At 35.7% G+C, this 16485-nt stretch overlaps 1 protein-coding gene across 1 annotated transcript in view; it reads right to left on the bottom strand.

Annotated features, from left to right (window-relative positions):
* Positions 1 to 16485, bottom strand: part of LOC126235299 (anoctamin-4-like) — a 282026-nt gene that overhangs the window by 161875 nt on the left and 103666 nt on the right. Inside the window, exon 6 of the mRNA XM_049944024.1 lies at positions 14812 to 14910. Coding sequence (XP_049799981.1) covers positions 14812 to 14910 — 99 coding nt within the window. The remainder of the gene's footprint in view (positions 1 to 14811; positions 14911 to 16485) is intronic.

The raw sequence follows: 16485 nt of genomic DNA, 5'->3' as shown, positions 1-16485 counted from the left end.
GTGTCATGCCTGTAATATTATGTTTTCTTTTATGTTGCAAATTCGGCCGTACCCATAATATTATGGACAAAGCATGTTAGTCAGAACTTCCAAACTCATATTATGGGCATAGCACTACTCTTTGAATGTTGTGCCGTAATATTACAGGCGTGGCATTCTTTTCGATGTTGAAGGCAACATAATATTGTGGGTATGGCACTCAAAGTGTTAAGTAGATATTGACACCACTGTAAATCTACTGCATGTTTGAGAAGATGTGGACAGAAGAAACCACCAAAGGATTGCAAAGAGGGACTGATTATTAATTTGCTGAAGAAAGTTGGTAGTAATCAACTACAACAAGTGGTGAGACATTGCCCTCCTACTGTATCAAGCAGAGTACTCTGAAGATTAATGCTAAACTGTATTAAAGACTCTGTGGAGTCACAGCTAAGAAAAAAGGAAGCTGGTTTCAGAGAAAACTGAAGTTATTTTGATCTCATCAATACTTCAGCAGAGTGCAGAATGACAGAATGCACACTACCTTACAATTATTAATTTTAAGAAGACATCTGACTCTCTTAATAGAATAGTTATGTGGCATACCTTGGAAGAATATGGAACACCATCACAGATTATTAATATTATTAAAGCAATGATTTGATTTGATTTTTTATTGGTCCAGTTTTATCATATAGCACAAATTGTACAATTGATATTGGACAGGTCAAAGATAAGTTACAATAATACATAGTATTAGCAATTAAAATTAGGTACCTACTACAATTAATTTTGTTACTTATTCAGAAATTCTCTGACAGAATAGAAACAGTGCTTTATTAGAAATGCCTTTAGTTTAGCTTTAAATATTGGATGAGTAGTATTTTTTATATCCTCTGGTATCTTATTGTGTAGTATTACACCAATGTTAATTATGCTCCTCTGATAGGTGGTTGTTGTGTGATATTTTTGATGTGTATTTGATTCCCTTCTGGTACTATAGTTGTGTACACTTTTGTTCTGTAGCAGTTTGCCTGTTTTCAGGAGGTAGTCCCTAGTGAACAAGATAGTTTCATAAATGAATAAACTTGGAACATTTAGAACACCAAGCTCAGTAAAATGGGATTTACAGGACTCCATCTTTTTAAGGCCACAAATTATTCTTAAAGCTGTTTTTTGCATTCTAAAAACCTTTACACTGTGAGTTGAGTATCCCCAGAAAATGATCCCATATCGGATTAGTGAGTGGAACTGTGCACAATATGCCTGCAGTACTGTTGTTTTGCTTGTTGTAGCCTTTAAAATTCTTATGCCATAGCACACAGAAGATAGTTTTCTACACAAGTTATTTATATGTGTGTCCCACTTTAAGCCTTGCTGAACCCAAAGACCCAAGAATTTTGTGACACTTACATTTTCTAGGGGATCATTTTTTAATTGGGCTTGAATAGACATCTGATTAGTTGGAGGAATTAAATGAAAATCAACACACACAGTTTTTTCAGTATTTATAACGAGTTTGTTTTTTGTGAACCACTCAGAGAGTCTTTTCATAGAACTTTCTGCTGTGGACCACAAAGTTTCTGGACTGGATCCAGTGAGCAATATGCTGGTGTCATCGACTAACAGGATAGTTTTTGTGGGACTCATATATTCAACTAAGTCGTCCACATAAATCAAGAAGAGTAGTGGACCTAGGATTGAGCCCTGTGGTACACCATATTTTATTGGTAATTCCCTAGAAAGGAAGGAGTTGTTTATTGTTTTATTCATTTTGTTGAATTCATACTGAAGTGATACTTTCTGCCTGCGGTTTTTTAGGTATGAACACAACCAGCTATGTGCTACACCTCTTACTCCTCGTCTTTCTAATTTTTCGAGCAGAATGTTATGGTCCAGGACATCGAAGGCTTTTGATAGATCTAGAAAAATACCTGCAGCTGATTTATATTGATCAAGGGATTTTAAAATGCAGTCTAAGAATTCGAAAATTGCTGTCTGTGTAGATTTAGACTTTCTAAAACCATGTTGTTGAACTGTAAGAGGTGCATATTTATTTATGAAACTTAAAAGCCTGTCATAGAAGAGTTTTTGTAGAATTTTTGAGAAGGAACTTAACTGTGACATGGGTCGGTAGTTTGATATTTTTTCAGAAGAACCTTTTTTTAGCAGTGGTGAAACTTTTGTTATTTTAAAAATATCTGGGAATACACCAGTTTTTAAAGAGAGGTTGAAAATTTTTGCCAATGGGTTTGCTATGTGATGAGCACATGTTTTTAATATGAAATCAGGTACTTCATCAAGACCACTTGACATTTTATTGCTTAATGATTTAATTTTACTTATAATTTCATTGGGGTTTGTTTCATACACATACATAGAAGCATTGAAGGTCACTGACTTGCTGGAGAAACTTGGGACTGGTCCTTGACAGTGTACTTGAATGAGGTCTTCAGCTAGTGAGGTGAAGTATTCATTGGATTTTTCCACAACTGAATTTGGGTCTGTGACTTTTGAGCCTTCTAGTGTTAATGATACATTCTTTTTCTTTGGCACTGAACTACAAGTTTCTTTCTTTATAACTCTCCACATGGATCTCATTTTGTTAGATGAGTTTCTTATCAAATTGTCATTCCACATAATTTTTGCCTCTTTGACTACTCTACCATAGATTCTTTTGTAGGCTTTTGAATAATCTGCGAATTCTTGGGTTACTCTATATTTCTTACAAGAGTACTGCAGAAATCTGTTTCTCTCACTGGAAATTTTTATGCCTTTAGTTACCCATTGCTTATTATTGTTAGGTTTTACTGTTTTTACAACTTTTGGAAATGCTACATTAAAATAGTGAACAAAGATGCTCTGAAAACTCATGTACATGCTATCAACATTGTTCTGAGTGGCGATGCTTTCCCAGTTTTCCTTCGCCAGTAAGAGATTAAAAATTCTAATGTTATCTTCAGAAAAGGTTCTTTTTTTAACTACTTTTCCGGAAGTGATACTACTTGTTGGCATTTCTATACACAGCAGCTGTGCCTCATGATCACTATAACCCATGCTCAGTTCTCTGCTTGTGAATCTGTAAGTTGTTTCTGAGATGAATATTTGGTCAATATGTATAAGGGATACGAATGTAAGGTGCTCCACAAAGGGAAAATTAATAAACCTGTTCAAAAAAGTATTTTGGGAATAGGCAGGAATATATTCTGTCACCTACCTTGTTCTTGTTGTTGCGGACAGCATTATGAAGAGAGTTGTTGATCGTTGGAGAAGAGGTATTCAATGGGGAATGCAAGATAGGCCTGAAGAAATTAATTTTGCTGACAATATATGTCTGTTCTCACAGATATATTGTTAAATGAATGAAAAAAACGTAAGACTGGAAGAGGAAGCAGATATCACAGGACTAAAAGTAAGTATTCAGAACACTAAGAAAATGAGAATTTGATCTGAAAAACATGCAAAGCTAAGTGGGTATGGAGAGGAAATGGAACAAATAGATTCCTTTGTATAATTAGGAAGTACCATCTGAAAAGATGGGGTGGAGTGGGTTGGCGGATGGGATATAGGGTTGTACACAGAAGTCAAATAGATCCTTTGCCCAACTATACCCTGTCTGGCATAATAAGAGCATCTCAAGACAAATCACCTTGTGACTGTTAAAAAACAAAATAAAGGCAGTGCTCCTGTACAGTTGTGAAATATCAAGGTAACAAACACAGCTGTACACTCTCTCAAATCTTCATTAACCTCAGTCTTTGGCAAATTGTAAATATGAGGTGGCAGAATGAAACACCAAATGATGAACATGGAAGATAATAGATCGGCTACCTATCTGTGAGCAAATAAAGGAAAGGAAATGGAGGTGGATTGGTGACACAATACACATACAACAAGGAGCTGTTGAAAAGGCTGCAATAGATTGAAACCTGCAAGAAACATGTAGGTGGATCTGCCCAAAAAAGGTCTGGAAAAGAAAGATAGAAGAAGGAGATCTGAAAGCTGGTAAATCATGGAGAGAAGTGAAATGTTTGACTGCCAACAGAACCTGAGGGAAGGTCTTTACTGCTGCCCTATGATACAACAAGAACAACAGGGAATATGTAAACTGTAAGTATGAGTGTGACGTCTTGAAAATTGGCATTGTTACTTCCTAGTCAGGGACCAGCTGTGATATTGCAGTGGTAAAGCCATATATTAGCATGCAAGGTGTGTTCAGAAGTGTCAAGCATTTGAATGGCACAAATACATGTTTTGATTTGGAGGTACAGAAACCTAATCCCCTTCAAAGTAGTCTCCTTGGTAATGAACACATTTCTCCCTCTGAGCGAGATGGCATAGTTAGCACACTGGACTTGCATTCAGGAGAACAACTATTCAAATCCGGATCCACTCATCTAGAAGTAGGTTTTCTATGATTTCCCTAAGTTGTTCCAGGCAAATGCTGGGATGGTTCCTTTGAAAGGACACAACCAATTTCCTTTTCCATTCTTGGAACGTTCTGAGCATGTGTTTCATCCATAATGACCTCAATGTCAATGGGACATTAAATCCTAATACTCCTTCCTTCTTTTTCATGCTTCTCCCAGTGCTCCTACCATTGCTGGAAAAGCTTCCAGAACACTTTTAATAGAAAGGTGAGTAGCTGGGCCATCACATTCCACAGGATGGCTTCTCTTGACTCAAATCATGTTCCTTTCAGGGCCATTTTCATCTTGGGAAATAGCCAAAAGTCATACAGAGCCATTTTGGGAGAGTAGGGACCCTGACTAAACACAGGAAGAAATTCTGAATCAAATGCACAGCATGGGTGTGTTATGATGGAGCTGCCAAGTTTTTACTACCACAACTACAGTAATGTGCATTACACAGCAGCACAAAGACAATGAAGGATCTCCTGGTAGTATTTCTTTCTGATAGTGAGGCCTTTTGGGGCATACTTATGATGCAGCAACCCTGTTTAGGGAACTAGGGATACTAACTACTGCTTCCCAATATATTTATTCCTTAATGAAATTTGTCATTAAAAATATATCACTTTTTCAAAGCAACAGCTCAATTCATGGAATTAATACTAGAAATAAGAATAATCTTCACAAGGATTTAAAGTCACTTAGTCTTGTACAAAAAGGTGCGCATTGTTTAGGAACACACATTTTCAATAACTTGCCAGCAGCCATAAAAAGCTTAACAACCAATTAAATTCAGTTTAAGAGAAGACTAAAAGATGTATTGGTGGCCAACTACTTCTACTCCATTGATGAATTTCTCAGTAGAACCAACTGATTTGTGTGTGTGTGTGTATATAAGTAGAATCTAACTTCTGCACCAGTTCAGTGCAGTAATGTGTTCATTGTAAATAAGTATTTAGTAATTGTATTACACATTTATTACCTTACAAATAAATAAAAATCTTTTTTATTTTGAATTCAGTGTATAAGTATTTGTAAAATGATTCTTTCATATAGTGTTCATTAAAAATGATGACCATGTCACTTGGGACCTGTGGAATGGTACATTAGCTTATTTGTTTGAGTTGTAAATATTTGTCATGTATTGTTGTTTTTCTGACATGTTCTGCATCCTGGAGGACCTCCTAAATATGGATCAATTGGAATGAAAGTAAATCTAATCTAATCTAATGAGAGTTGAAAAAAACTGTCAACATGACTTTGATATTGGTGTGAACCTGCTGCACTTTTATTGGCAATGGGGTTGTCATTTTCACTGTGATGACTGCAACTTGATTTCTTGGTCATACCCATAAACTTGTTTGTTATTGATTGTGACTGCTTTGTTCAGAAAGCTGAGGTTAATGTTTTCATTTTCCAGTATGACCTACATTATTTCCAGATGTAATTGGTGCGAATTTTGCAGGTACTCTCCTAATACATACATCATCAGTTAAAATTGAATTACCTAATCAAATGCTTACCCCTATCTCATCTGTAAGTTCTCATGATGTGATAAGCCAGTCATCCAAGACCAAAGCCGCACTTGCTCAATAACATTGTATTTCAGCATGCTGAGGGGCTGCCTGAAAGAAGTTCACTGTCACTGAAACCCAGATGATTCTTCCAGCTTGCAGCAAACAAGGTTGAATGTGGCAATGGATGAAAAAAAGTTCATGTTGCATCTATTAGCAGCAAGTGTGGTTGACTTCTCTGCTTACAAATAAACTTACAGAATAATAAAAATGGGACAAAAAATGACTGCACGTCATCACTTTACCACATGTATTTCAGTGCACTGTAAATAATTACTTACAGACCACAGTAAGAAAAGTATGACTGTCACTTCTGACTTCTTGTTTAGTTCCACTGCCAGTTGTTAAGAAGCAGTTATACTCTGCTGTTTTGATACTTATGCATAACAAACCCTTATTTAAATTCACTTAAAACTACATTTAACTCACAGTTTTGTCTTTCTGGTGACTGTACATTTTTTGTCATAAGGAAAAATAGTTGTGCCTGGAAAGTATTACATTTTCAAGCTTCTTTATGTCTCACAGTTGTCATCATACCATATAACACATGTCAAAGCATCTTAAGTGGCTCTATACAAACTGCTTGAAGGAACAAAAATTTAAGAAAACATTTGTGTTTATTGTTGGTTTCCTTGGAACAGATGTTATCATCAGTGTACAGTCAATGTCTGCTCAAATTACTATAAATCTAATAATACACTCTAAGTAAATAAAATGGATGCACCATGAAGGAATCATCTGAATGGGACAAAAATCAATAGATGTGCTATACAAATACAGATAAATAAATGATCACAATTTCTGAAAAACTGAATGATTTATTCAGGAGAGAGTGCTTCACAAATTGAGCAAGTCAATGTGTTGGTACAACTCTGGCCCTAATGCAAGCAGGTATTCAGCTTGGCATTAACTGACAGAGTTGATGCCAGCCTGACTGTCACCTGACAACTAGGAGTGATGGTCTGGGGTGCCATTTCATTTCATAGCAGGGCAATTTAGGTTGTCATCTGCAACACTCTTACAGCACAGCAGTACATCGATGATATTCTGCACCCCATTTTGTTGCCCTTCATGGCAAGTCAGCAAGATAATGCATGCACACACACGGTGAGAGTTTCTAGTGGATGGCATTTGGCAATGATATCCCTCAGGAGGACATCCAAATATTCTATCAGCCAATTAAAAGTGAAATAACTACTTTCATATGGGCCAGAGGTGGACCAATACATTATTGACTTGGTCAATTTGTGAGGCTCTTTCTCTTGAACAAATGACCCAATTTTCTGACATTATAATCATTTGTTTGACTGTACATGTACATCACATCTACTGATTACCATCCCATTCAGATAATTCCTTTGCAGGGCATATTTTTTATAGTCTTAGAGTGTAATATTATACCACCAGCTAATTGTGACATCTACAGTATTTACACAGCAGCATGTATCTACTAGCTAATTAGATATATAAGACGGCTGACAGTCAGTCTGTATATATTTTATGTAATACTCTCACTGGGTAAACAAATTGTTTATTTAAGTTCCAAACAATATGATCGCTAGCTTTTGGATCAGGAGTGGTAAAATTTGTTAAAAGGTGAGCTTCTATAATTGCCCACAGGGATCTGTATTGGAAGTGTATCATGAAAACACTAACAGTATCACTGGACTAAACTACAAATCAGAGCCAGCAGAAGTCACTTTGGGGTTTCTTTACATCTTATAAGTTGGTGATATGTCAGTTTCATGTAGCCATTGGGACAATACTTCCACATAACCAATAAGAGGCAAGAAAAGAGACAGTGAATTTCTAGCAGTGAAATTGAAAACATTCTCTTCTTCAGCACTGTCACAAGTATTTGCTTTTTTTTTTCACAAATATTTGACTGGTTTTTCTTCCCCAAATATGTAATGAGATAAGAGGTATTGAAACCAGCAGCAATTAAATTTGTAATCTTGGTTGCCACAAATATTTGACTTGTTTTTTTATGAGTATGTCAAAAATTATGATGTCATTAGGCTGGAAAGTGGCGCATTTTTTATGAACAGATGAACCCAATGAATGTGACAGCTAAATTATCTAGTTGTGGTGATACTGATCTGTAGCTTACCCCAAGACCTAGGTTAGGTTAGAATGTCACAGTTTTACTTGTAAAAACTATATTAATAACTTTAGACAGTTTTTTCTGAATTTGTCATGAATTATGATGTTGTGGATAGGTTAGAACCTAACAACACAGGTTAAATTAATTTAATAGTCCTGGTTGTCAAAATATTTGCCTGTTTCTCAGAAACATGTTAGAATTTTGGAGCTTGTGATATACTGACATGAGAATGTGATAAGGTTTCTTTGTCTCTTACTTCAAAACACGTTGTCTCTTTCTGTTTCACTCTCACTGGCTGCATAGAACCACCTGCTGACACGAGCCCTTGGCTTCCCATCATATGTAACGGTGAGCGCTGACAACATTCCTGCACAAAACATGTAAATATGCCACTGGCCCTAATCTAAGACTTTTAATGTACCACTACAAACAACCAGTGTAGAAGCTACAAAGCTCCATGTGGCATTGATTTCCAATGTGAAAATTGTCTACAGTGGTGCTTAGATGGGTAGTGAATTTCTCATAATGGAGCACCTTATCATCCAGATAAGCTATCGGCAAGAAGGCTGAATTCTGCCTCACCAGTTAAATATGACTTTCTGTGTAGGGGACGCCAAAACAGACGGGTGTTTACACCAATGTTAAAGGTAATGTAAAGTCATGAAGGATAAATACTTCAATTTGTTGTTGACTGGTGGTGTGTAATCTTTCCTGGTGTATTAAAGGAAAGATAAGACATAAATGGTTGCATCATAAATGACATACTGCAATCTCTGAAGGAGGAAGACAAGGTAGTATGGGCAAATATACATCACAGAAATGTTTTCATGCTGTTTTTTTATGACCATTAGTTCATGTGGAAGATATTCTTGAGTGATTTGGTTGTGAATCCCACAAGGTATTATATTCCTCAGGCATTACTGGATCTTTCAGCAAAGTAACATGTCTTGCCACACAACAAAAAGTTTCCACACATGGTTGGGAGAATGTGATTAAGTTTTCAAAATGCTTCCCTAACTGTTATATTTTCCAGGTATTCACTCAGTCAGAATTCTGTGAGACAATCTTGATTGTCATTTCCACTGTATTAATTACCTATTATCTACTTGCACAAGAAGTGCTGCGGACCATTAGTTCCAAATGCCTATACAGATGCACCCTCATCTTTTCGAATCATGTAGCTGCTATCTGTCTTCCAAACAGTGATGACTCTGAATATTGGCAGTAGGTAACAGTAATGTGATTCAGCAGAATGCATAATACAATTAGTACATTTAGGAACCTGGTAACCAGTTATTTCTGTTGTAACTTATCATTTGTAGTGCACTATTGGCTGAGTTATTTATACAGAATTATGCACTAGAGACCAGTACATAATTACCTGAGACTGGGTGTGGCATATTTTTAATGGTCAGTTTTTATTCTGGGGTTTTTAAATCATGCAGATAGCTCTATATACCAAATTCATTGAAGGATATATGATGAGACAAATGAGGTTTTAAAAAATTATCTAATTTTGATGTAAAATTTGGACCCATGATGATTTATCATTAATAAGCATCCAAAAGTTTTACTACACCATTAATTAATGAGTTTATTGGATTGTTAGATGTTCTGTCATATAAGGAAACCATTTGGAGTGAGCCAGTGCTTGTTAAGACCTACACACCACACAAAAGAAACAAGACTGCTAGCTTACTAAAGAACTATTTGTTGTAACCTATTAGTGTGTAACTCTTTGCTGATTTTGAACTGATGGAGTGCATGACTAAGTCTGTGGAAAAGTGCTTGTCCACAACCACTGTGATAATCAATTCTTAAAAGACTACTCAAAGCATAGGACACAGGTCAAAGTCAACAAATGTTTGAGCATTAAACAGTGGAAAATCCAGGATGCAACGTAACAATATAATGAAAAGGATATTTGTTACTCAACATATAGCAGAGGTGCTGAGTGGGAAAGCCACAACAAAAAGACTGTCAGAAAGTTACTTTTTGGCTAGCAAGGCCATTGTCAAAAATAGACAGCATACACACACACACACACACATACACACACACTCACGCCAGCACAATTCACACAGATATGACCACAGTCTCTGGCTGCTGAGTCCACACAGCAAGCAGCTGCACATGATAGGTGATGCAGCCTGGCCTGGTGGTCAGGATAAGGAGGAGGCTGGGGTGGGGAGGGGCTGACTCCAGCTGCCAGAGACTGTGGTTGTGTGTGTGTGAATTGAGTTTGCGTGAATGTGTATGTATGTGTGTAAGTTGTCTACTTTTGACAAAGGTCTTGTTGCTTGAAAGCTGACTTCCTGATGGTCTTTTTGTTGTACTTTCTGTAACTCAGCATCTCTGCTATATGGTAAATGTAAATGAGTGTTTGGCATCATTGGCCAGGAGGCCCCTTGCGGGGCAGGTCCGGCCGCCTTGGTGCAGGTCTTATTACATTCGACGCCACATTGGATGACCTGTGTGCCGGATGGGGATGAAATGATTATGAAGACAGCACAACACCCAGTCCCTGAGCAGAGAGAATCCCCAACCCAGCCTAGAATCGGCTGGCATGGCAATCCGTCTTGCTGACCACTCAGGTATTGAGACGGACTCTGCTATATGGTGACTAGCAACTAATATTTGAGCATTAATATGCCATCACATACAGTTCCTTAATAATTTAACTAGCCTCATTTCCTTTGTGTAAAAGTAGTACCTACAGAGAAGTAGTAGTCTTTCACCATTTAGTGTATTAATCTAAGTACTGTATAATCATATATGGTGGCTGCACCACACAGAATACAACATTAGAGGAGAACACAGAATTTTATGTGTTCCTGAGAATAATAATTTATCATATTCTAGGACATATGCCTAAACAGGCACAACTATTATCTGACAAAAAATGTAACACTGTCATGAAGATTATTCATGAAAATTGAAAAGGCTGTCTTTAAATAGTAACAATAAGCAGAAGAATATTTTCTTGTGAACAAGCAAATATAGTACTTTACTGCAGCTAAAGTATTCATTAGCATATTTACAAAGCTGAAATTTTCCTGTGTCAGTTCATGCAAACCACTACTAAGAAATTTTTGTTTCAGCACTGTCAATAGTTAATTAAATAGTAAACATCCTGCCTCATTTTGGAGCCAGTAGATAACATTCTCTTTATTGTATATTTTGGTTTAGTCACACAAGTGGTATCATTACTAGTTTTGACTTATGACCAAGTCATCAACAGATGCTCTGTTTAAAGAGAAGGAAAAAGGAAATAGGTAAATACTAGGAAACTAAACTACAAATCAAAATAACATCTATACAGAACCATATGTACTTTAATACATTACACAGTAACTTGCCAACTGAAGAGGCCCAAAGAAGCATTCAGAATGTAGACATATCTGCATTCTGATTATCAGCACTAAAGGCAACAGTTGGCTACATAATAAAATAAAGTAACTCTTTTAACTCATATATAAGATTAAACCATGGAAAGTCAAGGATGGAATAACAATGATAAGGAAAAGATATTTATGTTATTAATAGCCATTAAGTTGTGAGTTGTCTATGACTGAATCTTCTTGTTTATGGATTATTAATTAATAATATTCTGTCATTAGTTACAAATTGTATTTTATAATTGTTGTCCAATGTGTTTCAGAGCTACAGCACTATTTTTCAGGGCTGTATGGATACACTGGGTGTTACATGTGGTACAGTTTCTCACTTACCACTGACAGAATGATATAGTTGTTAGATTTAACAAGATAAATTGTTCCTCAGTTGTGAGTAATTAGATAAAGGTAGAGAAATGAGAGGAATAAAATCTACTAACATATTACTTGAGTCTGACCAAACGACTTGCCTCATGTGCATTGGTGAAAAACTTCCACATTTGCACTTACATTTTGGAACTATTTAACATATTTATTACAGTACTGCATGAGTGAAATGGTGCATATTAATCAATGCAAATGTTGGTTTTTCACCAATGCAGAAGACATAAGTCTTGAGTCAAACTCCGCTAATATTTCACTAGACTTTATTTCTCTCATTTTTCTAGCTTTATCTCATTGGTTCCACCCAAGGTACAATTTATCTCATTAAATCTGATAGCTGTCTCATTCTGTCACTCTTACGTGAAAAACTGAAGAACATGTGACACCCAGTCTATCCTACAGGACTTGAAAATGGATTTATAGCTCCAAAACATGTCAGACAGTGATTATAAAATAAAATTTGTGACTGACAATGGAAGATTATTAATCAATAAACCCTAATCAAGGATAAATTAGATCACCGTTCCCCACATACAGATGGCATTAAGTTGCAGACAGGCACAATGAAAAAGATTACTAAAATATTTAAGCTTTCAGACAACATCCTTCTTCCAAAATTGAAAACACACATTTGCACAATCACAATTCACACACTCATGGCCACTACCTCTGGGCACTGGTCAGGACCCAACATGCAGGGACTGTTTCCATGTTTGTGTGAACTGTGCTTGTGTGAGTGTGTCTGTTCTTTTTATTTCAGGACAAAGGACTTTGTCCAAAATCTTAAAAAATCTAGTAGTCTTTTTTTATTGGGACTGTTTGCAATGAACCCCTCCTCTATGTGGTGATTAGAAATATAAGATTAACAAAGTTCACAATGTAAAATTGAGTGTGTAAGAAAGAAAGCCTCCTCAGAGCAAAAGCTGGGTGTGAATGGATATGTGTGTGTGTGAGAGTGTATACCTGTCCCTTTTTCCCCCTAAGGTAAGTCTTTCTGCTCCCAGGATTGGAATGACTCCTTACCCTCTCTCTTAAAACCCACATCCTTTCGTCTTTCCCTCTCCTTCCCTCTTTCCTGATGAAGCAACTGTGGGTTGCGAAAGCTTGAAATTTGTGTGTGTGTTTGTTATTGCCTCTATCAACATACCAATGCTTTTGTTTGGTAAGTTACAGCATCTTTGTTTTTAGATATAAAAAACTACTTAATTACTTATGTAGATGAACTAAACATGTGCTAGAAGCAGGACAGATGATGTCCTCCTGCTGACTTGATCTGTGAATAATAAACTAGTGTCTGGCAGTTGCATGTTTACATTCAAGTGACCATATGGAATAACTGATAAATGAAGCTACTTTTAGACTAGGGCAAGCAAGCATAAAAAGGGACCCTGACAAAAAAATGAAAGAAAAACTTCATACCAGATCAAAAAATACTTGACAAAAATGTTTTCATTCTGACAATTGACTTCAACAGAAAATACATGCTTCAGATGTTCTGCATAGTCCCCACCGCCCCCCCCCCCCCCCCCCTGGCAAAAAAAAAAAAAAAAAAAAAAAAAAAAAAAAAAAAAAAAAAAAAAAAAAAAAAAAAAAAAAAAAAAAAAAAAGAGAGAGAGAGAGAGAGAGAGAGAGAGAGAAGAAGAAGAAGAAGAAGAAGAGAGAGAGAGAGAGAGAGAGAGAAATGAAGAAGATGAGTACAATGCATGGAACGTTCATACAACTATGTGTGAAACTGTCAGAAAAGTCCTTCTTTCAGCTGTTATTCAACTCGCACATCCCATTCACAACTGAGAGACCCATTCCACAACTGACCAGTAAAATCCACACCTGTAATTTGCAGTTGTTAGTTCAAGCTGCCACAGTATTTACTGCACTGACCTCAGCTCTACGCCAATAATAAAAGCAATTTTGGAGATTTTTGAATGGATGGTGTAGATAGTAATGAAACAGCTTTTGGTTCTCTTTTTTGAGAAATGCAGAGATAAAGCAGGAGGCATAGATTAAAATCTTGACATATGTGATTATGTTCCTATTTGACTAGGCTTGAAGGTCATTAAATGTTTACTAGTCAAAAAATACCCACGTCGGGGTTAAATGAACAAAGTGACTACCACAACAAAGCCTTTTAAAAAATTATTTTTGATCTGTTATGATGCAAAATCATCTGATGACTTGGTAATATGTCTATAACTGGAAGTGATAACACTTGTATGACCTAATGCTGAAATACACAATATTTAAAAAATTACAAGATGGTCAAAGTGACACAATATTTTAAAAAATTACAAGATGGTCAAAGTGTACATAAGGCAGTATGCCTTGTCTGTGTAAATAATATTCTCTGATTATCCATAAGTAAAACTCACACAAGCAGAAATATTTACAGCAAACTGCAAAACCACAAATTTTACTGTTTTTCGTTTCATTTGTCTAATTACCAGGAAACTACAATGAGAGATTCTGTTCCTATTATGAGAGACCCTGTTCACAGATCTTGGCATTCTGGCCACATATTTGAGACCCTGCAATAAAACTGCATATTAATGTGATAAAAAAGCTTTCTATTACACAGTAATTTTCATTTTGTAAACCAAGGATTGATGATCTTCAACAGTTTGTTATTATCTTGTACTACATGATGAATATTATACTTGATTGTGGCCCTTCATACTATCTGAAAACATCAATAGTAATAAGACTTTCAAAGGTGCTAAACACTTTTATTTGCATATTCACTTAAAGGAAAATTTTCATCCACTCACTCCATAAAGTGTTAATAGTTAAAGAAAGAAATATATGCAATGCTACATCATATTGTTGATTTTTTTTTTTATTTTAGTTTATCTATGTGATTACAAGATGAAATTCTGAACTACAATGATTCCCTGGTTTATTTAAGATCATGAGGTTACAGTATACACACAGCTTTCTTTTTATTTTTCATCTTTTTAAAGTTTACATACCTTAGTAGGCATTTTCAAATTCATTACTTCTGCATATCTTGTCAAGGCTTTCCATGGAATGTGGATTTTGAGAAAGAATGTTTTCTGGTCAAAAGCCATCTGCAAAAAATTAAAACAATTAGTCAGCATTGAATTTTCCAGATGAATGCTGAAAATCACATCAAATTTAAATTCCACCTGCAGGAAGAAACCTTTGGACAGGAAGAAAAATGTGTTTTTGCGGAATTATATAACAGAAGAAACAAGAAAATACCAAATAATGGCAGAGACATTACCCCCAAGGAAATCAGATGCAATATTTTATAATGGTAGTTGCTGAACAATTTGAATATCAGACTGAACCAAGGATGAATTAACAATATGGAATTCTTTATGAATCAAGAAGTTGTCAGAATATATTTTTGCTCTAAAAATGATATTATAGGTACTTAGTAAATATAACAATAAGGCACTTCACTGGTCAGTACACCATTAGATAAATAAATGCTATCACAGAATGTACTAGCAGTATTACACTAGTTATTTTGTGTATTGCACATCTGACAACCCCACACTCTACAACCCCACACTCTCCAATCCTCATGCTGCAGCAGATATCGATGTACTGTCTGCTGGAGAGCGTGGTATCTCTGGAATTTGTAGTTCATGATGATGTGAGCTTTGGCTTTGTGAGTTCCGTCCAGTGGTTGATGGCAAAACAGATGTGTGATTAGATGTGTGATTAGAAGCTCTCAGTTTCTCCAATATTTGTGTGGCTTACATTCAGAAAGGGAGTTTTCATGTACATTATGACTACTATGATTATTACAGTAATTGAAATTCTGTCTTTATTATTATTTTATATATTAAATATCCATATTTCACTATATTTGCATATTTGAACTTTGAAAATGTTCAGTCATGTGTTTCGACAGATGGAGTAAATTTCTGACAATGCACAAGATATAAAAGAAATTACCTAATCTTTCATATATTCAGAAATGTATTTATGAGTCAGATATTGGCATTTGCATAACTGTTATCATAAACTGATGTTTCCAACATGCATTAAACTCTTTGTGCCTTTGTAGTGGGCCATCTTTGTAAGTTAGTTAAAGACAATCAGTACATCTGTGCTTGATACTGGGAGAAGTTGTATGTTATTTGGGATGGCTAAAAATGGCATTAATTAATTAATGTAAAAGCATAACTTTGTCTTGTGACTGGAGATTTGTATTATAGGTATGTTAATCATCAATTTTGGAAAGAACATAAAACTTATAAGAAAGAAAGCAAGAGTTTAATTTCTGACCAAAATTATTTTCATCATGACTATTAATTATCATTATCAATAATGGAACTTAACATGATTTGCAACAGCTAAATATCTTCACAGAAACATGATAAAAATATGGACTTCTCTGCAAATCATCCCCCAGCAGAAAAACTGAAAAAAGGTCTGAGACACTGTTCCAACATGAAGTTAAGGTGAGCATATACATTAGTTGGGTCTTCACATAACAGCCAGTTTACAGACAATCTACAACTCCATTTCCCGAGCAATATCTTTATACTTTTGTATGTCAGGTTATTCTGAGACAAAAGTGCTTAAGAAATTGAACTTTAGGCTCTTTTTATTACTAAACTCTTTTAACCAGAAGGGAATGAATTGATTAGAGTGAGCAGTGGCTGGTC

This window comes from Schistocerca nitens, chromosome 2 (genome assembly GCF_023898315.1).
Source record: "Schistocerca nitens isolate TAMUIC-IGC-003100 chromosome 2, iqSchNite1.1, whole genome shotgun sequence".
Classification (NCBI taxonomy): Eukaryota; Metazoa; Arthropoda; class Insecta; order Orthoptera; family Acrididae; genus Schistocerca; species Schistocerca nitens.
Note: the sequence above shows the minus strand (reverse complement) of the source record. Positions and strands in the feature narration are given on the sequence as shown.